The 22,803-nt window shown below is 43.5% G+C and overlaps 1 protein-coding gene across 7 annotated transcripts in view; it reads left to right on the top strand.

The window, feature by feature from the left end:
* Positions 1-22,803, top strand: part of chd6 (chromodomain helicase DNA binding protein 6) — a 338,589-nt gene that overhangs the window by 207,568 nt on the left and 108,218 nt on the right. For all 7 annotated transcript variants that reach the window (XM_059981079.1, XM_059981076.1, XM_059981077.1 and 4 more), the window contains 4 exons: positions 4,540-4,608; positions 11,981-12,036; positions 15,550-15,667; positions 17,764-17,850. In XM_059981079.1, coding sequence (XP_059837062.1) covers positions 4,540-4,608; positions 11,981-12,036; positions 15,550-15,667; positions 17,764-17,850 — 330 coding nt within the window. The remainder of the gene's footprint in view (positions 1-4,539; positions 4,609-11,980; positions 12,037-15,549; positions 15,668-17,763; positions 17,851-22,803) is intronic.

Below are 22,803 nucleotides of genomic sequence, written 5' to 3' on the forward strand. Positions count from 1 at the left end.
TCACTTTTGTCCCCCTTTGCCCACACCTCAGTGAGTTCCGCGTATGCCATGACGCTGAACTCTTCTTCCACCGGCTCCGTCTCTGCTCTTATTTCTTTGGCAAGGACTCTCCTACCCCCACTAATGACCCCTTCTCCCATCTTCAACCCTCCTCCTCTTCATGGACACCCTGCTCTTGTCTTCTGCCTGCTCTGGATCTCTTTATTGCTAATTGCCGACAGGATATCAACAGTCTCGACTTCACCACACCGTGTTCTAATTCCAGCTTCTCTCCTTCCGAACACTCTGCTCTCCGCTCCCTCCGCACCAATCCCAACCTTACTATAAAACCCGCTGATAAGGGGGGAGCTGTTGTTGTCTGGCGTACTGACCTCTACCTGGCCGAGGCACAGTGACAACTCTCTGATACTTCCTCTTATCTACCCCTTGATCATGACCCCACTAAGGAGCACCAGGCCACTGTCTCCTATACCATCACCAACCTTATCAGCTCTGGGATCTCCCATCCACTGCCATCAACCTCATAGTTCCCACACCCCGCACTTCCCGTTTCTACCTCCTACCCAAGATCCACAAACCTGCCTGTCCAGGTAGACCCATTGTCTCAGCTTGCTCCTGCCCCACCGAACTCATTTCTGCATACCTTGACACTGTTTTATACCTCCTTGTTCAATCTCTTCCCACCTATGTTCATGACATTTCTCATGCTTTGAATTTTTTCAATGATTTTAAGTTCCCTGGCCCCCACTGCCTTATTTTCACCATGGAAGTCCAGTCCCTATATACCTCCAACCCCCACCAGGAAGGTCTCAAAGCTCTCTGCTTCTTTATGGAGTCCAGACCTAACCAATTCCCCTCTACCACCACTCTCCTCCGTCTAGCGGAATTAGTTCTTACTCTCAATAATTTTTCCTTTGGCTCCTCCCACTTCCTCCAAACCAAAGGTGTAGCCATGGGCACCCGCATGGGTCCCAGTTATGCCTGCCTTTTTGTTGGCTTTGTGTGAACAGTCCATGTTCGAAGCCTATACGAATATCCATCCCCTTCTTTTCCTTCGCTACATCGACGACTGCATTGGCGCTGCCTCCTGCACACATGCTGAGCTCATTGACTTTATTAACTTTACTTCCAACTTTCACCCTGCCCTCAAATTTACCTGGTCTATTTCTGACACCTCCCTCCCCTTTCTTGGATCTTTCTGTCTCCATCTCTGGAGACAGCCTATCCACTGGTATCTACTATAAGCCTACAGACTGTCACAGCTACCTGGACTATTCCACTTCCCACCTTGTCTCTTGCAAAAATGCTATCCCCTTCTCACAATTCTTCAGTCTCCGCCACATCTGCTCTCAGGATGAGGCTTTTCATTCCAGGACAAAGGAGATGTCTTTCTTTTTAAAACAAAGGGGTTTCCCTTCTTCCACCATCAACTCTGCTCTCAAACGCATCTCTCCCATTTCCCGCACATTTCCTCTCACCCCATCCGCCCACCACCCCACTCGGGATAGGGTCCCCCTTGTCCTCACCTACCACGCCTCCGGATCCAACGTATAATTCTCCGTAACTTCCGCCACCTCCAACGGGATCCCACTACCAAGCACATCTTTCCCTCTCCCCCGTTTCTGCTTTCCACAGGGATCACTCCCTATGCAACTCCCTTGTCCGTTCATCCCCCCCCCCCCCCCCCACCCCATCCTTTCCCACTGATCTCCCTCCTGGCACTTATCCTTGCAAGCGAAATAAGTGCTACACCTGCCCTTACACTTCCTCCCTCACCACCATTCAGGGCCCAGACAGTCCTTCCTGGTGAGGCGACACTTCCACTGTGAGTCGACTGGTGTGGTATACTGCGTCCGGTGCTCCCGGTGTGGCCTTTTATATATTGGTGAGACCCGACGCAGATTGGGAGACTGTTTCGCCGAACACCTACGCTCTGTCCGCCAGAGAAAGCAGGATCCCCTAGTGGCCACACATTTTAATTCCGTGTCCCATTCCCATTCTGATATGTCTATCCATGGCCTCCTCTACTGTCAAGATGAATCCACACTCAGGTTGGTGGAACAACACCTTATATACTGGCTGGGTAGCCTCCAACCTGATGGCATGAACATTGACTTCTCTAACTTCCGTTAATGCCCCTCCTCCCCCTCTAACCCCATCCCTAATATATTTAGGTTTTTTCCCCCTCCCTTTTTTCTTTCTCTCTTTGCCCATCACTCTGCCTGTTCTCCATCTCCCTCTGGTGCTCCCCTCCCCCTTTCTTTCTCCCTAGGCCTCCCGTCCCATGATCCTTTCCCTTCTCTAGCTCTGTATCCCTTTTGCTAATCACCTTTCTGGCTCTCAGCTTCACCCCACCCCCTCCGGTCTTCTATCATTTCACATTTCCCCCTCACCCTCCTACTTTCAAATCTCTTACTATCTTTTCTTTCATTTAGTCTTGACGAAGGGTCTCAGCCTGAAACGTCGACAGTGCTTCTTCCTATAGGTGCTGCCTGGCCTGCTGTGTTCCACCAGCATTTTGTGTGTGTTACTTTCTTATTTCCATCTTTTACAGTTACAAAATAATAAAAAAGGAAAAGGGCCTGAAGCAAAAGTTTGGGCACCCTACACTTAGTATCACACACTTTGGCAAGTATCGCAGCTCGTAAACGCTTTCTGTAGCCAGCTAAGAGTCTTTCAATTCTTGTTTGGGAGATTTTTGCCCATTCTTCCTTGCAAAAGGCTTCTAGTTCTGTGAGATTCTTGGGCCGTCTTGCATGCAGTGCTCTTTTGAGGCCTGTACTCAGATTTTCGATGATGTTTAGGTCGGGAGACTGTGAGGACCATGGCAAAACCTTCAGCTTGCGCCTCTTGAGGTAGTCCATTATGGATTTTGAGGTGTGTTTAGGATCATTATCCTGTTGTAGAAGCCATCCTCTTTTCATCTTCAGCTTATTTACAGACACTGTGATGTTTGCTTCCAGAATTTGCTGGTATTTAATTGCATTCATTCTTCCCTCTAGCAGTGAAATGTTTCCCGTGCCACTGGCTGCAACACAAGCCCAAAGCATGATCGATCTATACCCGTGCTTAACAGTTGGAGGGGTGTTCCTTTCATGAAATTCTGCACCCTTTTTTCTCCAAACATACCTTTGCTTATTGCAGCCAAAAAGTTCTATTTTAACTTCAGTCTATGGGACTTGTTCCCAAAATGCATCAGGCTTGTTTAGATGTTCCTTTGCAAACTTCTGACGCTGAATTTTGTGGTGAGGACACAGGAAAGGTTTTCTTCTGATGACTCTTCCTTGCAGGTCATATTTGTGCAGGTGTCGCTGCACAGTAGAACAGTGCACCACCACTCCAGAGTCTGCTAAATCTTCCTGAAGGTCTTTTGCTGTCAAACGGGAGTTTTGATTTGCCTTTCTAGCAATCCTCTGAAGAGTTCTCTCAGAAAGTTTTCTTGGTCTTCCAGAACTCAGCTTGACCTCCGCCATTCCTATTAACTGTCATTTCTTAATTACATTACCAACTAAGGAATCAGCTACCTGAAAATGCTTTGCTATCTTCTTATAGCCTTGTGGGCATCATTTATTTTAATTTTCAGAGTGCTAGGCAGCTGCTTAGAGGAGCCCATGGCTGCTGATTGTTGGGACAAGGATTGAGGAGTCAGGGTATAAAGCTTTGATATTTGCCATATCTCCTGGCCTTTCCTAACCATGATTGTGAACAAGCCATAGTCCTAACAAGCTAATTAAGGTCTGAGACCTTGGTAAAAGTTATCTGAGAGCTCAAATCTCTTCAGGTGACCAAACTTTTGCATGGTGTTCCTTTTCTTTTTTTCATTCTAAAATTGTACAAACCAAAAATAATACACTAATCTTGCTTAAAATGTTGAAAAGAATGTTTGATCTTTAACTTTATGACTTTTGGAGATGAGTTCATCTTCTACTGACTTAACTATTCACAGTAACAGAAATTTTGACCAGGGGTGCCCAAACTTTTGCATGCCACTGTACATTTACCCTGTTAGGAATTTGCTACATTAATCTAATGACTCTCTCTCTCTCTCTCTACATCTCCCTTTTTCTATTGTTTCTTGTGCTATTACATCGTAATCTTTGCTTTTCTTGCTCGCTTCTACCTACTTTGCTTCTGCCCCTTGTGCCTCCCTTGTTCATGTTCCCCCCCACCCATCCTACTTCTGTTTCCTCCTCGCTTGTTGCTCCCAGTTGCCCATGTTCACAGTGCCTCTCCCTTCCCCACTCACACCCTGCTATCCCATTTAGTCTTCAGTCTTTCTTCATCCTAACTATACGGTTCCTTCCTTTCTTGGTTTCCTTCCCCACCCACACCCTGCTACCCCATTTAGTCTTCAGTCTTTCTTCATCCTAACTATACCGTTCCTTCCTTTCTTGTTTCCCTTCCCCACCCACACCCTGCTACCCCATTTAGTCTTCAGTCTTTCTTCATCCTAACTATACTGTTCCTTCCTTTCTTGGTATCCTGCCCACGAGTGTGGAACATTGTGCATCATTGATCATACGGTTTTCTTTATTGTAGGAAAGTCAGGAGGAGGATGAGTCTGCTGTCATTGAGAAGATTCTGGCTCAGCGAATAACACAGAGAGAGGTGAGACAATCTGAGTAAAGGGATAAATGGCAGTCAGGGCAGGGCTCCGCTTACACTTTATTAGTTTCTTATTCCTGCAGAATCCTCTGACTGAAGATTATGGTTTACCAGTGCACATACTTAAATCCATAATGATTTTACTGACATGGTCCTATAACTTGCTGGCACAGGAATGATGCTAAACTGGATTAACATGTATCTCCCATTTTGTCCAGGAAATAAAGCCCTGCTTCTGTTCCCACTGCATCTAAACAGGAGTGTGAAGTTGCGCAGTTGGTGAAAGGGTCTGGAAAGATCATGGAATGATGTGATAAGGAGTTTAATAATCTGTGAAAACATCCTGGATGTTTCTACGTTGGGGCTCCATGGCAGTGTAGCGGTTAGCACAACACCATTGCTGTTTGGGGCATCGGAGTTTGGAGGTTAATTCCGGCACCGTGCATGTGTTTCCTCCAGGTGCTCCGGTCCAAAGATGTAGTGGTTAGTAAGCTAATTAGTTCACAGGTCAAGTTTAATGTCAGAGAAATGTATACAATATACATCCTGAAATGCTTTTCCTTTGCAAAACATCCATGAAAACAGGTAAGTGCCCCAAAGAATGAGCTATAGTTAAATGTGAGAACCCCAAAGTTCCCCCTCCCCCATGCGTAAGCGGCAGTAGACAACGATACCCCCTCCCCCAGCAGCAAAAATTAACGCGCATCTGTACAATCACTGAGCCCAAGCGTGTGCTGAGTGATAGCAAAGACACAGACCTTGCAGTTACCCCACAAGCTTTGCATTTCATCTGAATTCGACCACCCCACCCACAGGTTCTCTCTCCCCTGGCAAGGGAGAGGGACGTGTCTCCCATTTTCACAGCAAGCGGGAGACATAACAACTTCCTGCTGATTTACGATCTTAAAAGTCCATTTCGTCGCTTTTATCAAACTCTGTGTCTGAAGATCGCAAAGACCTTGAGTCTTCAGGCCCACAGCAAAAGATTTTCCGGCCTCCCGGACAACACATGAGTCTCCGGCTGTGACACCGACCCTCGATCCACCTGTCTCCAGAGCCCCGAGATCTTAGGCTTCTGAAAATGATCAAGATTCTCAGGCCAAACCCTTTGCATGTCGAATAGCGGCCAGTCGTGGAACCCCGAGAAAGGGTCCCATTCCCACAAAGAACTGAAGCCTGCAGTCTTCAAAAGAACCCTGAAAGGGGAAAAAATAAAGATATTAAAAGTAGAAACCGAGCTGCTTCCGAAGATGCAAGCAAAGGAGTCGCCGTTAGGTGCCATCATTCCTCCTAAGCTCCACCCCCATCATTATAATTGTCCTGTGATTAGGCCAGGGTGAAATTGGCAGGTTGCTGGGTGGGTGTGTCTTGTTGGGACATATGTATAGGGCCAACCTGGGTGGTCCATTCTGTTCAACTTTGAAGTGGTAAGCTTGTGAAGAGATTTCTCTGCCTGTAGAGAAATGCTTGGACTCCACTGATGAATTGAATCAGGTTTATTATCACTGACACACAGTATGACATGAAATTTGTTGTTTTGCAGCAGCACTGCAGTGCAAAACATAAAAATTACTGTAAGTCACAATAAGAAATATGTAGAAATTAAATAGTGCAAAAGAGAGCAAAATAATGAGGTAGTGTTCATGGACAGAAGTCTAAAGCATAGAACATAGAGTGTGTACCTCCTTCCTGATGGTAGTAATGAGAAGAGGGCATGTCCTGGATGGTCAGGGTTCTTAACCTTAACTTGATAATCGGGTGGAAATAATTAAAATATAAAAAGAGAGTCGGTGTGGGGTAGATGCTTCCACTCTGGGATGAGCAGAAGACAGCCATAAAAATTCCAAATGAAATCAGGATAAATTTCAGTTTCTGGTGTGGTGACAAAGTGAATCTCGATACCACAATTGGAGTAAAAGACAGAAAAGTGTTTAAAGGAAACTGATAAACTCACAAGGAGAAAGGAATAGGCCAGGCTAATGGGGTAAATACTGTGTGGTGGAAAAAGATTTGTGTTGATCATAAACATTGGCAAATTGTAGAGCATGCTATTTATCACAGTGTTATTATGGTACTGTATGAGAGTCGTCGATTGGTCATAATTTTCTTGCTCTAGTTTGTCAACATCTTGGATTACTCTCTGTGTAATTGTGTTTGATGTGTCATCCGTTCTTATCCTATCACACTTTTGTAAAACATCTTTAGGATATTTGTTTATTTTAAATTTAGAAATACAGCAAAGTAACAGGCCCTTCCAACCCAATAATCCTGCATCATCCAATTACTCCTCATCCAATTAATCCTCAATCACCCAATTTGTGTAGAAATAGCAGGAGCTCTGACGGAGATCTTTAATATGTCATTAGAAACGGGGATTGTGCCGGAGGATTGGCATATTGCTCATGTGGTTCCATTGTTTAAAAAGGGTTCTAGAAGGAAGCCTAGCAATTATAGACCTGTCAGTTTGACATCAGTGGTGGGTAAATTAATGGAAAGTATTCTTAGAGATAGTATTTATAATTATCTGGATAGACGGGATCTGATTAGAAGTAGCCAGCATGGATTTGTGCGTGGAAGGTCATGTTTGACAAACCTTATTGAATTTTTTGAAGAAGTTACGAGGAATGTTGACGAGGGTAAGGCAGTGGATGTAGTCTATATGGACTTCAGCAAAGCCTTTGACAAAGTTCCACATGGAAGGTTAGTTAAGAAGGTTCAGTCGTTAGGTATTAATGCTGGAGTAATAAAATGGATTCAACAGTGGCTAGATGGGAGATGCCAGAGAGTAGTGGTGGATAATTGTTTATCGGGATGGAGGCCGGTGACTAGCGGGGTGCCTCAGGGATCTGTTTTGGGCCCAATGTTGTTTGTAATATACATAAATGATCTGGATGATGGGGTGGTAAATTGGATTAGTAAGTATGCTGATGATACTAAGGTAGGAGGTGTTGTGGATAATGAGGTGGATTTTCAAAGCTTGCAGGGAGATTTATGCCGGTTAGAAGAATGGGCTGAACGTTGGCAGATGGAGTTTAATGCTGAGAAGTGTGAGGTTCTACATTTTGGCAGGAATAATCCAAATAGAACATACAGAGTAAATGGTAGGGCATTGAGGAATGCAGAGGAACAGAGATCTAGGAATAACTGTGCATAGTTCCCTGAAAGTGGAGTCTCATGTAGATAGGGTGGTGAAGAGGGCTTTTGGAACGCTGGCCTTTATAAATCAAAGCATTGAGTACAGAAGTTGGGATGTAATGCTAAAGTTGTACAAGGCATTGGTAAGGCCAAATTTGGAATATTGTGTGCAGTTCTGGTCACCGAATTATAGGAAAGATATCAATAAATTAGAGAGAGTGCAGAGACGATTTACTAGGATGTTACCTGGGTTTCAGCAATTAAGTTACAGAGAAAGGTTGAACAAGTTAGGTCTCTATTCATTGGAGCGTAGAAGGTTGAGGGGGGATTTGATCGAGGTATTTAAAATTTTGAGAGGGATAGATAGAGTTGACGTGAACAGGCTGTTTCCATTGAGAGTAGGGGAGATTCAAACTAGAGGACATGATTTGAGAGTTAGGGGGCAGAAGTTTAAGGGAAACACGAGGGGGTATTTCTTTACTCAGAGTGATAGCTGTGTGGAATGAGCTTCCTGTAGAAGTAGTAGAGGCCAGTTCAGTTGTGTCATTTAAGGTAAAATTGGATAGGTATATGGACAGGAAAGGAGTGGAGGGTTATGGGCTGAGTGCGGGTAGGTGGGACTAGGTGAGATTAAGGGTTCGGTACGTTTCCATGCTGTGATTGTTATATATGGTTATTATATATATATATATGGTTATATATACTCCCATGTGACGTAGAATCAGATGATGTAGAATCCTTCAGGATAGAATTAAGAAACTACAAGAGTAAAAAGACCCTGATGTGAGTTGAATACAGGCCCCAAACAATAGCCAGGATGTGGGATATAAGTTTCAATGGGAAGTAGAAGAAGCCTGTAATGTTAAGAAAGAAGACAGATAAAAGAGAGAAAACTATAGGCCAGTTAGCCTGACTTCAGTATTGGAAAAATGTCCCTTAATAATTGGGAAGTCCATTGTTAAGGATGAGGTTTTGGGGTATTTGGAGACACATCATAAAGTAGGTCAAAGTCAGCATTGCTTCCTTAAGGAGAAATCTTCCCTGACAAATCTGTTGGAACTATTTGAGGAAATAACAAGCAGGATAGACAAAGGAAAGTCAACGGATGTTGTATACTCGGATTTTCTGAAGGCCATTGACAAGGTGCCACACATGAGACTGTTAACAGGAAAGATATTAACATGGATAGATTAGTTGACTGACAGGAGGCAAATAATCGGAATAAAGGAGGCCTTTTCTAGTTGGCTCCTAGTGACTAGAGGTGCTCCCCAGGGGTCGGTATTGCCGCCGTTTCTTTTCACATTATATGTCAACAATTTGGATGATGGAATTGATGGCTTTGTGGTGAAGCTTGCAGGTGATACAAAGATAGGTGGAGAGACAAGTAATGTTGAGGAAGCAGGGAGTCTGCAGAAGGACTTGGACATATTGGGAGAATGGGCAAAGAAGTGGCAGATGAAATATAGTGTAGGTATGTGTATGGTCATGTACTTTGATAGAAGGAATAAAGGTGTATACTATTTTCTAGATGTACGTGCAGGACTCTCTAAAGGTTAACTTGCAGATAGGGAGGACAAACATAATGGTAGCAGGACAACCAAGAATGTGATGCTGAGGCTTTATTAGGCATTGGTCAGACTGCAGTTGGAGTATTGTGAGCCATTTGGCTCCATATCTAAAAGATATATACTGGAGAGGGTCCAGAGAAGGTTCACAAGAACGACTCCGGGAACAAAAGGGTTAATGTATGATGAGAGTTTGTCTCTGAGCCTGCACTTGTTGATCTTTAGAAGAATGAGGGGTAATATTGTTGAAACCTCCTGAATATTGAAAGTCTTAGAGTGGATGTGGAGAGGATGGTTCCTTTAGTTGGTGAGTCTGTGACCAGAGGGCACAGCCTCAGAATAGAAGGACGTCCATTTAGAAAAAAGATGAGGAGGAATTTCTTTATCTGGAGGGTGGTGAATCTGTGGAATTCATTGCGATGGATGGTTGTGGAGACAAAGGCATTGAGTATATTTAAAGTGGAAGTTGATTGGATTTTGGTTAGAGCATCAAAGGTTATGGGGAGAAGTTAGGAGAATGGAGTTGGGTATAATAATAATTCAGCCATGATAGGCCGAGCTGGCTTATTCTGCTCCTGATGTCTTGTGGTCTTATGGACCAATTAGCCTATTAACTTGTACATCTTTGGAATGTGTGAGGAAACTTGTGCCTGGAGGAAATGCACACAGCTACAGGGAGAACATACAAATTGTGCAGAAACTCACCACTTAGCCCAGCCAGTCTGTATCATGTTTATGCTCCACCAGAGTCTTCTGTCAGGTTTTTCAGCTAAATCCAGCAACACTATCCTCCTTTCCCACCTCCCTCCTATGTATGTTCAGCCTCCCCTTAAATCTATCCTGCACAATTCCTTGTGGAGTTCTAGGTGAAATTTCTGAAGTTAAAGGAGTTAGATAATGACAAGTTAGAGTCGTAGAACACCACAGCACAGAAACAGGCCCTTCACCCCATCTACTCCATTGACCTACACCCAGCCATAGCCCTCCATACCCCTCCCATCCATGTACTTATCCAAACTTCTCTTAAACATTGAAATTGAACCCACATCCACCACTTCCAGTGGTGGCTTGTTCCACACTTTGAATAAAGAAAGGTTCTTAAACCTTTCACCCTTAACCGATGACTTCTACTTGTTGAAGGTTCACTGAATGGTAATCCTGAACGAGGTTGCAGGATTTGCCAATTGAAGTGAACACAATGTACATGGACAGTGGGATTTATAAGATGAGATAAAACTTTATATATCCTATAGGAAATTATTGGTACAAGATTTCTCAGTCAGAAATATATACTTTAAAATACAAAATGTAAGCCTTGAAGTACAAAAAAGAATACAAAGTGTGCATGAAAAAATTATGGTGCAAAATATAGATGTGCAATGAAACCATATACTTATATACTTGAGGAGGAGAAATTGTAGAGTCTTATAGGCACAGGCAGAACGGATCTCCCGTGGCGTTCAGCGGTGCACCTCGGTGGAATCATTCTGTTGCTAAAGATGCTCCTCTGTTTGTCCAATATGTCATGGAGAGTGTGAAAGGGATTTTCCATAATGCTCCGTAGCTTCTGCAGCATCCTCCTCTCAGGCACAACCATCAGGGAATTCAGTTCCACCCCCAGAACAGAACCAGCCTTCCTGACAAGCTTATCGATCTTCTTGACATCAGCTGTTCTCACCCTGCTGCCCCAGCAGGCTACGGCACAGAATCGAATACCGGCCACCACTGAGTCGTCGAACATCTGCAGCAGAGAACTGCAGACGTTGAATGACCGGAGCCTCCTCAGGAAGTACAGTCAACTCTGTTCTTCCTTGTACAGAGCCCCTGTGTCTTTAGTCCAGTCCAGTTTGTTGCCCAGGTGAGTTTCCAGATTATTGTAGTCCCAGATGACTTCCACACTTGTTCCCTTGATGGAGATGGGAACATTATGAAGTCCCACTAAGGGTGTTTTCACTTTCCTGAAGTCTATCACCAACTCCTTTGTTTTAGTGATGTTGAGCTGCAGGTGATTCACTTAAAGAAAGTTGTGCACCACTATTCTGTACTCAGCCTCTTGACCCTGGTTGATACAGCCCACTACTGCTAAAAACTTCTGCAGGTGGCAGAACTCCAAGTTGTATCTGAAGTCCGAGGTGCAGATGGTGAACAGTCCCCTGAGGTGCCCTATGCTGCTAACCACAGCATCTGATACACAGCTCTGTAATCTCACATTATGTGGCCATCTGGACAGGTAGTCTGTCTGTAATCCAGGACACTGGTGGGACACCCACCTACATCTCTGTGAGTGAAGAGAACTCAGGCTGTACTGATAAAAATCATGAATTTAATGTAAATGTTCATATGTGAGGCAAAGCAGGAAGGGTTTTTGTTGATTTGATGTTCAAGTGGAACTTGAGAGGGTGAAGTGTAGAAGGCATCAGTATTGTAAAAGATGTGTTGCTGCTAATTTAGTGCTTCGTAAATTATACTCTTTAGATGATTAATTCATCGCCTTTCAGAACAAGAATGGAAGGTTAAGAGTAAAGGTAATTGTGTAGAATGCTGGAGGGGGGTGACATAAACAGACTGGGTGTGGCTTATATTGAAATCTCTGATACAAGAAGCAGTGTGCTGAGCACTGAACAATTAAATAACTTTTTTCCTTCGTTCACTTCAGCTATTTTGTGTTTCAACAGACCCCTGATGGGACCACACAGGAGGTGGAAGAATTCTATGTCAAATACAGGAATTAGTAAGTATTTAGGGTATTTTCTTCTAATTGTGTTCTGCTGAGACTCCTCTGCAGTCTTGATGCAAAGTTTGGCTTGGACATCTTGGTTTAGTCCTCATCAGTATATCTAGCCCTTGAAGAGAAGATGGTAGAATGGTGTTTGGTAGGCAAAACAAAATAGAGCAGAAAGACTTTGTTGCAAAATTATTCTGTAATCTATGTTCTAGAGACGCTGAGTCCTTGAATTTTCTGTCATAGAATATGTAAGTATTTTCCTGCTTTTTATACCAGGGAGACATTTTCAGCCAATGAGAGGAGTTATCAGGCAGCTCTTCAAAGAGTTGGTGCGTGTACAACAGGCTGAATGGTCATCTGCTGTGTCTACACTTCCCTGCTTTCTTTTAGTTGTTTCCCTTTCAGTGTATTCCATTTTTGAAAGATAATTTTACTGTTTCCATAATAGCTTTTCAAATGAAAATACTTCTGATGCTGGGAAAGTGGATGAAGGCAAAGCAGTAGAAGTAGTCTACATGAACTTTAGTAAGGCATTTGACAAGGCCCTGTATGGGAGGTTGGTCAAGAAGGTTCAGTCACTCGGCATTCAAGATGAAGTAGTACATTGGATTAGACATTTTGACTTTGTGGGAGAAGCCAGAGAGAGGTAGTAGATGGTTGTCTCTCTATGGGAGGCCTGTGATTAGTGGAATGCCGCAGGGATCAGTGCTGGGTCTGTTGTTTTTCATCCATAATCAATGATCTGGATGATAATGTGGTCAACTGGATCAGCAAATTTGCAGGTGACACCAAGATCGGAGGTGTAGTGGACAGTGAGGAAGGTTGTCATGGTTTACAGTGGGATCTGCATCAGCTGGAAAAATGGGCTGAAAAATACAGATGGAATGTAATACAACTAAGTGTGAAGTTTTGTACTTCGGTACGACCAACCAGAGTAGATCTTACCCAGTGAATGGTAGGGCACTGAGGAGTGTGGTGGAACAAAAAGTTCTGGGAGTACAGGTCCATAATTCATTGAAAGTGGCATCATAAGTAGATAGGGCATAAATGAAGCTTTTGGCACATTGGCCTTCATAAATCAATGTACAGGTGGTCCACGTTTTTCGAGCGTTCGCTTTACGACAGCTTGCTGTTACAAAAGACCTACGTTAGTATGTGTTCTCGCTAACCAAAGAGGATTTTAGCTTTTAAGAAAAATAGACACCCGCTTTATACGTGTGTTTACTCTGAGAAAGACTACCATGACCGTGAAGCCTTGGGCAGGCAGTTGTGTGCGCATGCGCATACGTGCTGATTTTTTTTCTCCAAAATCGATTTTGGCTTGCTGTTTTCCTGATTTTGATAAGTATAACTGCACAGTACATGCAATATTTCTACTTTATATAGGCTGTATATTTATCATATCATTCCTGCTTTTGGTATATGTTCGTGTTATTTTAGGTTTTAAGTGTTATTTGGTTTGATTTAGTAGGTTATTTTTTGGGTCAGGGAACGCTCAAAAATTTCCCCTGTATAAATTAATTGTAATTGCTTCTTCGCTTTACAACATTTCGGCTTACGAACAGTTTCGTTGGAACGCTGTACCTTCGGGTAGCGGGGGGAACCTGTATTGAATAAGGAGATGGGATGTAGATACAGGCATAGATGTTGGGAAGGCTTAACTTGGAGTATTTTATGCAATTTGGTCACTTGTGCACAGGTAAGATGTAAGTAAGGTTGAAAGAGTACAGAGAAAGTTTACAAGGATGTTCCTGGGTCTGGAGGACCTGAATTATAAGGTAAGATTGAATAGGTTAGGACTGCATTCGTTAGACCATAGACGACTGAGAGAAGATTTGATAGAGGTATGCAAAATTATGAGTGATATAGTTAGGGTAGATGCAAGCAGGCTTTTTCCACTGAGGTCAAGTGAAGCTACAACCAGAGACCATAGCTTAAGGTGAAATGTTTAAGGGGAACATGAGGAGAAACTTTTTCACTCAGAGGGTCATGAGACTGTGGAATGAACTGCCAGCACAAGTGATGCATATGAGCTTGATTTCAACATTTAAGAGAAGTTTGGATAGGTACATCGATAATAGGGATATGGAGGGCTATGGTCCATTTACAGATTGATGGAAGTAGGCAGTTTAAATTGTCTTGGTATGGACTAGATGGGCCGAAGGGCCTGTTTTTGTACTGTACTTCTATATGACTCTGAGACTTAAAACCAATGAGAGCCCATGTTGCAGTACCTTTGGGATATCTTCAAGGTTAACTTAGTATATACATAGGTTTGTCATAGAATCATAGAATTCTACAGCATGAAAACAGGCTATTTGGCCTGTCTTGTGCACATTGACAAATGATAAGCCTTCTGTATTAATTCCATCCCTCAGCAGTTTGTGTCCTTCTATATCTCAGTGATCCTGCTGCTCATTCTGGCATTAAATGTGTCTGTGATGATGAACTCTCTTGGACACTACATTCATTCCCTGGATAAATAAGATCTCCCTTCACCTCCCCTCTAACTTTCCTCTCCCACTTACCTCTAGTTTTATCTACCCTGATATGAAGAAAAGTTTCCTGCAGTCTACCCTATGTCATAGAGTAGGCATTCCTAACCTTTTTAATGCTGTGGACCCTTGCCATTAACCAAGGAATTCTGTGGATCCCAGGTTGGGAGCCCCTATCTTACAGTCACAGAAAAGGGCCCTTTGGCCCACCTAGTAGTAGGCAGCTGTCGATCCCAGGGGATCATGGGTTTGTGCCTCTGGTGGACTTGTCCTCTCTTCCCCCTCTCCACGTCACTGATGTAGTCCAAGGGAAGTGTAAGCGTTGATACAGCTTGGCACCAGTGTCATCACAGAGGTTGCCAGAGTGAAAGTGTAAACAGCACCAAACTGCCTGAGGATCCCCAGCTCTGGATTTTTCCTTGGGGTTTACTCCCGAAGCCTTTTCCATGGGTGGATCTGACAGCGAAGCATTGAATGTTTAAAATCAGAGTTTTCCTGCTCCTAGGCTGGTTGCTGTCCAAGTCTGATGAGCCCTTGGTTTTGTGGTGCCACCTTTGCCCCTTCTCTTGTCAATAAAAACAGTTCTGCCAGGCCTAGTAGCTGAGCCACACATAAAGGCCAAGAGTTGGACTTGGTTGTCAGAGGCCGTTAGAGTCGCACACCATTTGGAACACTTTATAGGTACTGGGAGCTTATCCCCACTACCACCCCCGGCTATGACAACCTTAGGAACCATAGGCCCAGCTAGTCCATGCTGTACTATTAACCTGCACCTTGGACCATAGCCCTCCATACTCCTCCCATCCATGTACTAATTTTCTATTAAGTGTTGAAATCGACCCCACATCCACCAGTTGCACTGTCAGCTCGTTCCGTACTCTCACCATGCCCTCATATTTTTATGTTCCCTCTTAACCTACACTCCAGGGTGAAGAAAGCTGGCCTCTTCAATCTCCCCTCATAACTGAAATGTTGCACTTTGCTTTCCTAAGTGAATGTATTACAAAGTGCGTATATGTTTCAGCTCGTACCTGCACTGTAAATGGGCCACGGTGGAGGAGCTGCAGAAGGATAAAAGGATTCACCAGAAGATTAAGCGTTTCAGAGCCAAGCAGGCACAGATGAAGAATCTTTTTGTTGAGGTAAGGAGGAAGATTGGTGGTCATCAGGTGGTTTAGGATGTGTATATGTGGAGTTCATTGTCACGTATGACTGTGGAGGCCAGCTCATTGAGTGTATTTAAAGTAGGTTCCTGATAAGTCAGGGTGTAAAGGTAATAGGGAAAAGGCAAGAGAAAGGGGATTGAGACAGATAATAAATCAGCTGTGATGGAATGGCAGAACAGACTCAATGGGCTGAATGGCCCAATTCTGCTCATATGTTTTATGGTGAACTGGAGGTTTATCGGGCTGTCTGATTTGTTAATGTACAAGGAGGATAGAAAGGATCTGGGCCCAGGGTTCTGATGTGATCACAAATGACAATAGCTCATTGACTGCAGCTTCCCATGTTTTGACTGCAGTCGGTCACAGCCCACACCATGACAGTTGCCTTGCTGAAACTTCTGCAACAGTGCCTGAAGTTTAGGCTGAAACTGTAGAGTGAAGACCCTCCCGAAAGGTGTTCCCTCGGTCTGCTGCTGGAGCTGGTGTTGTCTATACCACTTCAACTGCTACATTGCCATAGCCATGGAGCTTGTGGTTCTGGACAGCTTGGCATCAATTCCCAAAGCTTCCACTGGATTCTTCACATAAACTCCCTCCTTCTCTGCTGTGACTTTGGAAGCTAATGAAGAAAATGGCCCAGTGTGTAGTGGTTAGTGCAATGCTAATGTAGGTTGGAGTGTTCCAGAATTCAACTCCTTCAGCATATGTAAGGAGTTTGTACATTCTCCCTGTGAACCATGCAGGTTTCCTCTGGGTGTTCATCCCACAATCCAGAGACGTACCAGTTAGTCAGTTAATTAGTCGTTGTAAATTGTCCTGTAATATGCCAGTGTTAAATACATGGGTTGCTGGGTGGTGTGGCTCATTGTTCTGTATGTATCTCTAAATCAATAAAAATTTTAAAAGCCTGCATGAGAGTATGGGGTCACACAGCACCAACACAGGCCACTCAGCCTCCCTGTCCAAGCTGACTGTCAGTTTCCTGTCTATTAAACTCAGCACTTGCTCTGAGGCCTAATGTGCCCTGGTGATTCCTGAAGTACCCATCTCTACCACCCAATCAGACAGTGTGTTCCAGACTGCAACCACCCTGTAGTGGAAAAATTCTTTTATCAGATCTGTTCTAAACTTCTTATTCCGTATCCTAAGCCTGTGCCCTCTCGCCTCATTTCTGCACAGGTACCAAAAGTTGTGTTTCCTAGAATTTAGAATGATTGAAGTTTTCCAGCATTACGGCAGCTGGGGCAGGTAGAGTGAAACGGTTCCTTCTGCTTTGGACACTTGACTTGCTATAGTTCAAAGCTAGGTCTTTCAGGACTGAAGCAAGGAAAATCTGCACACTTGGAAATCTGAGATTCTCGTTTACTTGTGAACAGCAGTATATTGAGGGATACACAATTTCTGGCTGATGAACAGTTTAAATTAGCATTGTGGTTGGCACAGACATTACAGGTTGAAAGCCTGTTCTGTGCTGTACTGTTCTAATAATTACATTTGTACAGGGTGTTGCTGCAGTTACACTGAGGAGGGTACTGGAGTAGTTGGGTTTCTCCACTTTATCCTGACCTTCTCCCCATGCCTCTTGATGAAGGGTTTTGACTCAAAACATTGAAGTTCCTTTCTCCTCCATAGATTCTCTGAAAATAACCCCCCCCCCCCCCCCCCCAGCTGTCTGAAGCAATAGAACTTTCTGACACAATGCTGGGTCAATGAAGTAGAGTCGCACTCTACTTCCCTGTCTCTGTGGCGGCTGTGTGTGTGTGTGTGTGTGTGTGTGTGTGTGTGTGTGTGAGACCCAGGTCTCCAGTCTGTGTCCACATGGGTGGGGGTCTCTGCTGACATGTGACCTGTATCCCTGATCATTTTTCTCTACTTCACCCTAACCCACACCTCAAGCCCTTAAGTATCCTGCCTGATATCTATCTGTGGCATCACTGTTAGTCACCAGCACCATTCACTTTGACACTAGGATACTGGCTGGCTCAATGTACCAGATGGGGTGAAGGTGACATGGTACTTTCTTGGGTAGCCGTGATATTAGACTGTTTGCATCTTCTATGTTCTGTACACAGCCTGATGAGGAGCCCTTTAATCCAGATTATGTCGAGGTTGACCGAATCTTGGATGTAGCACATACAATAGACTCTGAAACGTCTGAGGTAAGTACATTCCTGGTACTTGGAAGGTTATAAAGAAATCTATTAAATGCACTGCATTGGTAAAGGGGGAAACTGTTCATGAAATCCAGAAAAATCTTTAACTCAGAGTGAGTTGTTTTGAAGTATAACTAGAAAGTTCTTCCCCCACAGAAACAACAATACAAACTCACAACTCTGTGTGCTGGGGGAGTCAATTCAAGCTATGGACAGTCCACTCGACCCCATAAAGCTGTGTCGATCCTGATGCCTCTTTATATTAAATGTCCTCATCCTGTGTATCAGCCATATCCCTCCATTCCCTTCACATAGACATGTCACACCTTTGTAAACTTCACCAAACTGCCTGATTCCACCACTATCCCTAGTAACTCATTCCAGGCACCTGCCATTCTGACAGACAGACATACTTTATTGATCCGGAGGGAAATTGGGTTTCGTTACAGCCACACCAACCAACAATAGTGAAGAAATATAGCAATATACAAATAAATAATTAAATAATTAGATAATTAAATAAATAATAAGTTAGTCATGCCAAGTAGAAATAAAGTCCAGGACCAGCCTATTGGCTCAGGGTGTCTGATACTCCGAGGGAGGAGTTGTAAAGTTTGATGGCCACAGGTAGGAATGACTTCCTATGATATTCAGTGTTACATCTCGGTGGAATGAGTCTCTGGCTGAATGTACTCCTGTGCCTAACCAGTACATTATGGAGTGGATGGGAGCCATTGTCCAAGATGGCATGCAACTTGGACAGCATCCTCTTTTCAGACACCACCGTCAGAGAGTCCAGTTCCACCCCAACAATGTCACTGCCTTACGAATGAGTTTGTTGATTCTGTTGGTGTCATCTACCCTCAGCCTGCTGCCCCAGCATACAATAGCAAACATGATAGCACTGGCCACCACAGCCTCATAGAACATCCTCAGCATTGTCCGGCAGATGTTAAAGGACCTCAGTCTCCTCAGGAAATAGAGACGGCTCTGACCCTTCTTGTAGACAGCCTCAGTGTTCTTTGACCAGTCCAGTTTATTGTCCATTTGTATCCCCAGGTATTTGTAATCCTCCACTATGTCCACACTGACCCCTTGGATGGAAACAGGGGTCACTGGTGCCTTAGCCCTCCTCAGGTCCACCACCAGCTCCTTAGTCTTTTTCACATTAAGCTGCAGATGATTCTGCTCGCATTAGGGTTAGGGCATTCTCTGTGCAAAACAAACAATGCTGTGGATACAGTCTTGCATGCTGCTGTTTTCATAGCCATTCTTAAATCATACTGTTTAATTTATGTTTCTTTTTCACATTTTCTTACAAAAATGTATTTCATCCTGTTTCACTGCATTCACTTTCCTCTGCCACATCTGTCCTGGTTTCCTGCCTTATTACTGTCCTCCTCACTGTTTGTCATATTTCAGCTTTCATTCATGTATAATCTTTAAAATCGTATCATATGTAGGTTTGTTTGACCTGTGTGAATAATATTATAGTTATGGCAATTTTACAGTTCATTAAACCCTTCCTACATTGCCATTAGTATGCTGCTTAAAACCCACCTTGTTGACAAAGTGTTGTCTCAGTCCTCCCTAGACTTTACGTGACCCAGTACTCAATTATATATCTGAGACAGTCTTGCCCCTTACTCCTTACCTTTATATATTAATGTGTTTTACAAAATAATCAAAAATAGACATGTCTTTGAGAATCATTGTTCATTTTTGCATTGCAATTCCCATACTCAGCGTGCATAGGATCACCAGAATGATAGCAAAGCTCGAGTCATTGAAGAAAACAATTCTGTAAAATCGTGTTTGTGTACCCATGATTGAAGAGGACACTTGATGCCTCATCTAATGAGGGTGTTTGTTAAAGTGATGAAGGGGTTCAGTTTGATTTTAATTTTGACATTTTTCTTTCTGGGGTGAATCTGGAACAGGTGGCATCATCCCATAATTGGGCCGAGATTAGTGAAAGTGAAATCATAGATTTTATTGGCAGGGAGAAGTTAAGTATCACTGTAAAAAGGCTGTGGATACTTGAATCATCTTCAGCCCTCCATAATCAGGTTTATTATCACTGAGGTCTGTCATGAAATTTGTTATTTTGTATCAGCAGTACAATGCAATACATAAAAAAAATTACTATGAGTTATAATAAAAGTAAATAGTGCAAAAGATTAATAGTGAGGTAGTGTTCATGGGTTCATGAAACATTCATGAAATCTGATAGCGAGGAGAAAAACTGTTCTTAAAACATTGACTGTGTTTTCAAGCTCCTGTACAATTTTGATGGTGGTAATCCTAAACTAACATTTATAACTTGACTCACCACAACTCTGAACTAATTCGATAACCTACAGACTCACTTTTAAGGACTCTTTACAAACTCATGTTCTCAGCATTAATTTTATTTGCATAGTTTATTTTCTTTTGCATGATGATTGTCAGTCTTTATTTATGTCTAGTTTCTCATAACTTTCTATTGTATTTCCTGTAAATGCCTGCAAGAAACACATCCACAATATCCTGGTAAATATTGGTACCAATAACATAGGTTTTAAAAAAAAAGGGAGGAGGTCCTGAAAACAGAATGCAGGGAGTTAGGAAGGAAGCTGAGAAACAGGACCTCAAGGGTAGTAATCTTGTGATTGCTGCCTGTGCCACACAACAGTGAGTATAGGAATAGAATGAGGTGGAGGATAAATGCATGGTTGAAGGATTGGAGCAGGGGGCAGGAATTCAGATTTCTGGATCATTGGGACCTCTTTTGGGGCAGGTGTGACCTGTACAAAAAAGGACAAGTTGCACTTGAATCCTGCTGGGGAGGTGTACTAATGCTATTGGGAAGGGGTTGAACTAGATTTGTGGGGGGGGGGGGGTGGCGCTGGAAGAGGTAGAGGATGAGGCTTTTGGCACACAGCTTATAGGGAGCTTGTGAGGAAGGATATGCAGATGATAAAGTAAAGATGCACTCAGCCTAATGGTTTGAGATGTCTATTTTAATGCGAGGAGTATCATAAACAAAGTCGATGAACAGAGCGTGGATCAGTATGTGGATCTACGACATTGTGGCCCTTACAGATATCTCGGGCAGAAATGACTGCTTTATATTATTTCACAAGAGATGGGGAGGGAGGCAAAAGAGGTGGGGGCATGGCATTGCTAATCAGGGATAGTGTTACGGCTACAGAAAAGGAGGAAGTCATGGAGGGATTATCTACTCTGTCAGTGTGAGTGGAAGTCAGAAACAGAGAGGGTGAAATAACATTACTGGATATTTTTTATAGACCCCCTGATAGTAACAGGAGCATCACAAAGCAGATAGGGAGGCAGATTCTGGAACAGTACAATAATAATAGGGTTAGAACATAGGAAACCTACAGCATAATACAGGCCCTTTGGCCCACAATGCTGTGCCGAACATATACTTACTTTAGAAATTACCTAGGGTTACCGATAGCCCTCTATTTTCTAAGCTCCGTGCATCTATCCAGGAGTTTCTTAAACAACCCTATCATATCTGTCTCCACCACAGTCGCTGGCAACACATTCCACGCACTCTCCATTCTCTGCATTTAAAATAAACGTACCCCTGACATTTCCCCCCCCCCGCCCCCATACCTACTTCCAAGCACCTTAGAACTGTGCCCTCTCGTGCTAGCCATTTCAGCCCTGAGAAAAAGCCTCCCACTGTCCACACAATCAATGCCTCTCCTCATTTTATATACCTCTATCAGGTCACCTCTCATCCTCCGTTGAAGTTCACTCAACATATTCTTGTAAGGCATGCTCCCCAGTTCAGGCAACATCCTTGTAAATCTCCTCTGCACCTTTTCTATAGTTTCCACAACCTTCCTGTAGCGAGGTGACCAGAACTGAGCACAGTACTCCCAAGTGGGGTCTGGCCAGGGTCCTGTATAGCTGCAACATTACCTCTCATCTCTTAAACTTAATCCCATAGTTGATGAAGGCCAATGCACCATGTGTCTTCTTATCCACACAGTCAACCTGCACAGCAGCTTTGAGTGTCCTCTGGACACAGACCCTGAGATCCCTCTGATCCTCCACACTGCCAAGAGTCTTACCATTAATCCTATATTCTGCCATCATACTTGACCTACCAGAATAAACCACCTCACACTTATCTGGGTTGAACTCCATCAGCCACTTCTCAGCACAGTTTTATGTCATCAGTGTTATGTACCCCGTAACTGGGTGTCAGACCAGCAAAGATAGAAGTATCCGTTGGAGTCTGGTGGTACCAAAACTAAAGATGTTTATTAGTAAACTACACAATACAGTATCAAAAATGCAAATATACATATAAAACAAGTTAGCATTAATAAACCTAAAAATGTAGGATTAATAATAAGCAATAATAAACAAGCTCAATCGATGTCTAGGGATAAATGAATTGTCATAGCAAAGTATAAAGTTCAGTTCAGTTCATACATGCTGAGGTAGTTAAGGTTGTTGTGTTGTAATCGTTGGAGAGAGAGTGAGAGAGCGAGCGAGATGTAACAGCTGCAACAGACAAACCTTCTGTTGCTTTCTGATTCCGTTGGGTCGTAGTGGCCATTCAGTTATGACCCCTCTGTTCTTCAGCTAGACCGTTCTTCTGTGGTGGACTCGTCACTCTGGCATGAGTGGTCACACACCCAAGTCCCCACCGGCCCTGCCGTAACACTGTGAGCTTTATTGACCGATCTCCTGATTTGGTCTCCGAAACCCCCACCTTTCTGTGGGTTCATAGTCTTTTATCCCTACTAATGGGATCTCAGCTATCCATCAACTCTGAATGACTGTGTCCATCAAATCAGGCCACTCCTGCTGTCTCCTGAGGAATGTTAACAAGCAAAGTAAAGTCCTTGTAGTGAAAGATAAATAATCCAGGAAGAGTCAAAATACAATAAATCAACCGCCTCTCTCTCCCTCTTATCTGTAGCAGATGTTCTT

This window comes from Hypanus sabinus, chromosome 9, assembly GCF_030144855.1.
Source record: "Hypanus sabinus isolate sHypSab1 chromosome 9, sHypSab1.hap1, whole genome shotgun sequence".
Lineage (NCBI taxonomy): Eukaryota > Metazoa > Chordata > Chondrichthyes > Myliobatiformes > Dasyatidae > Hypanus > Hypanus sabinus.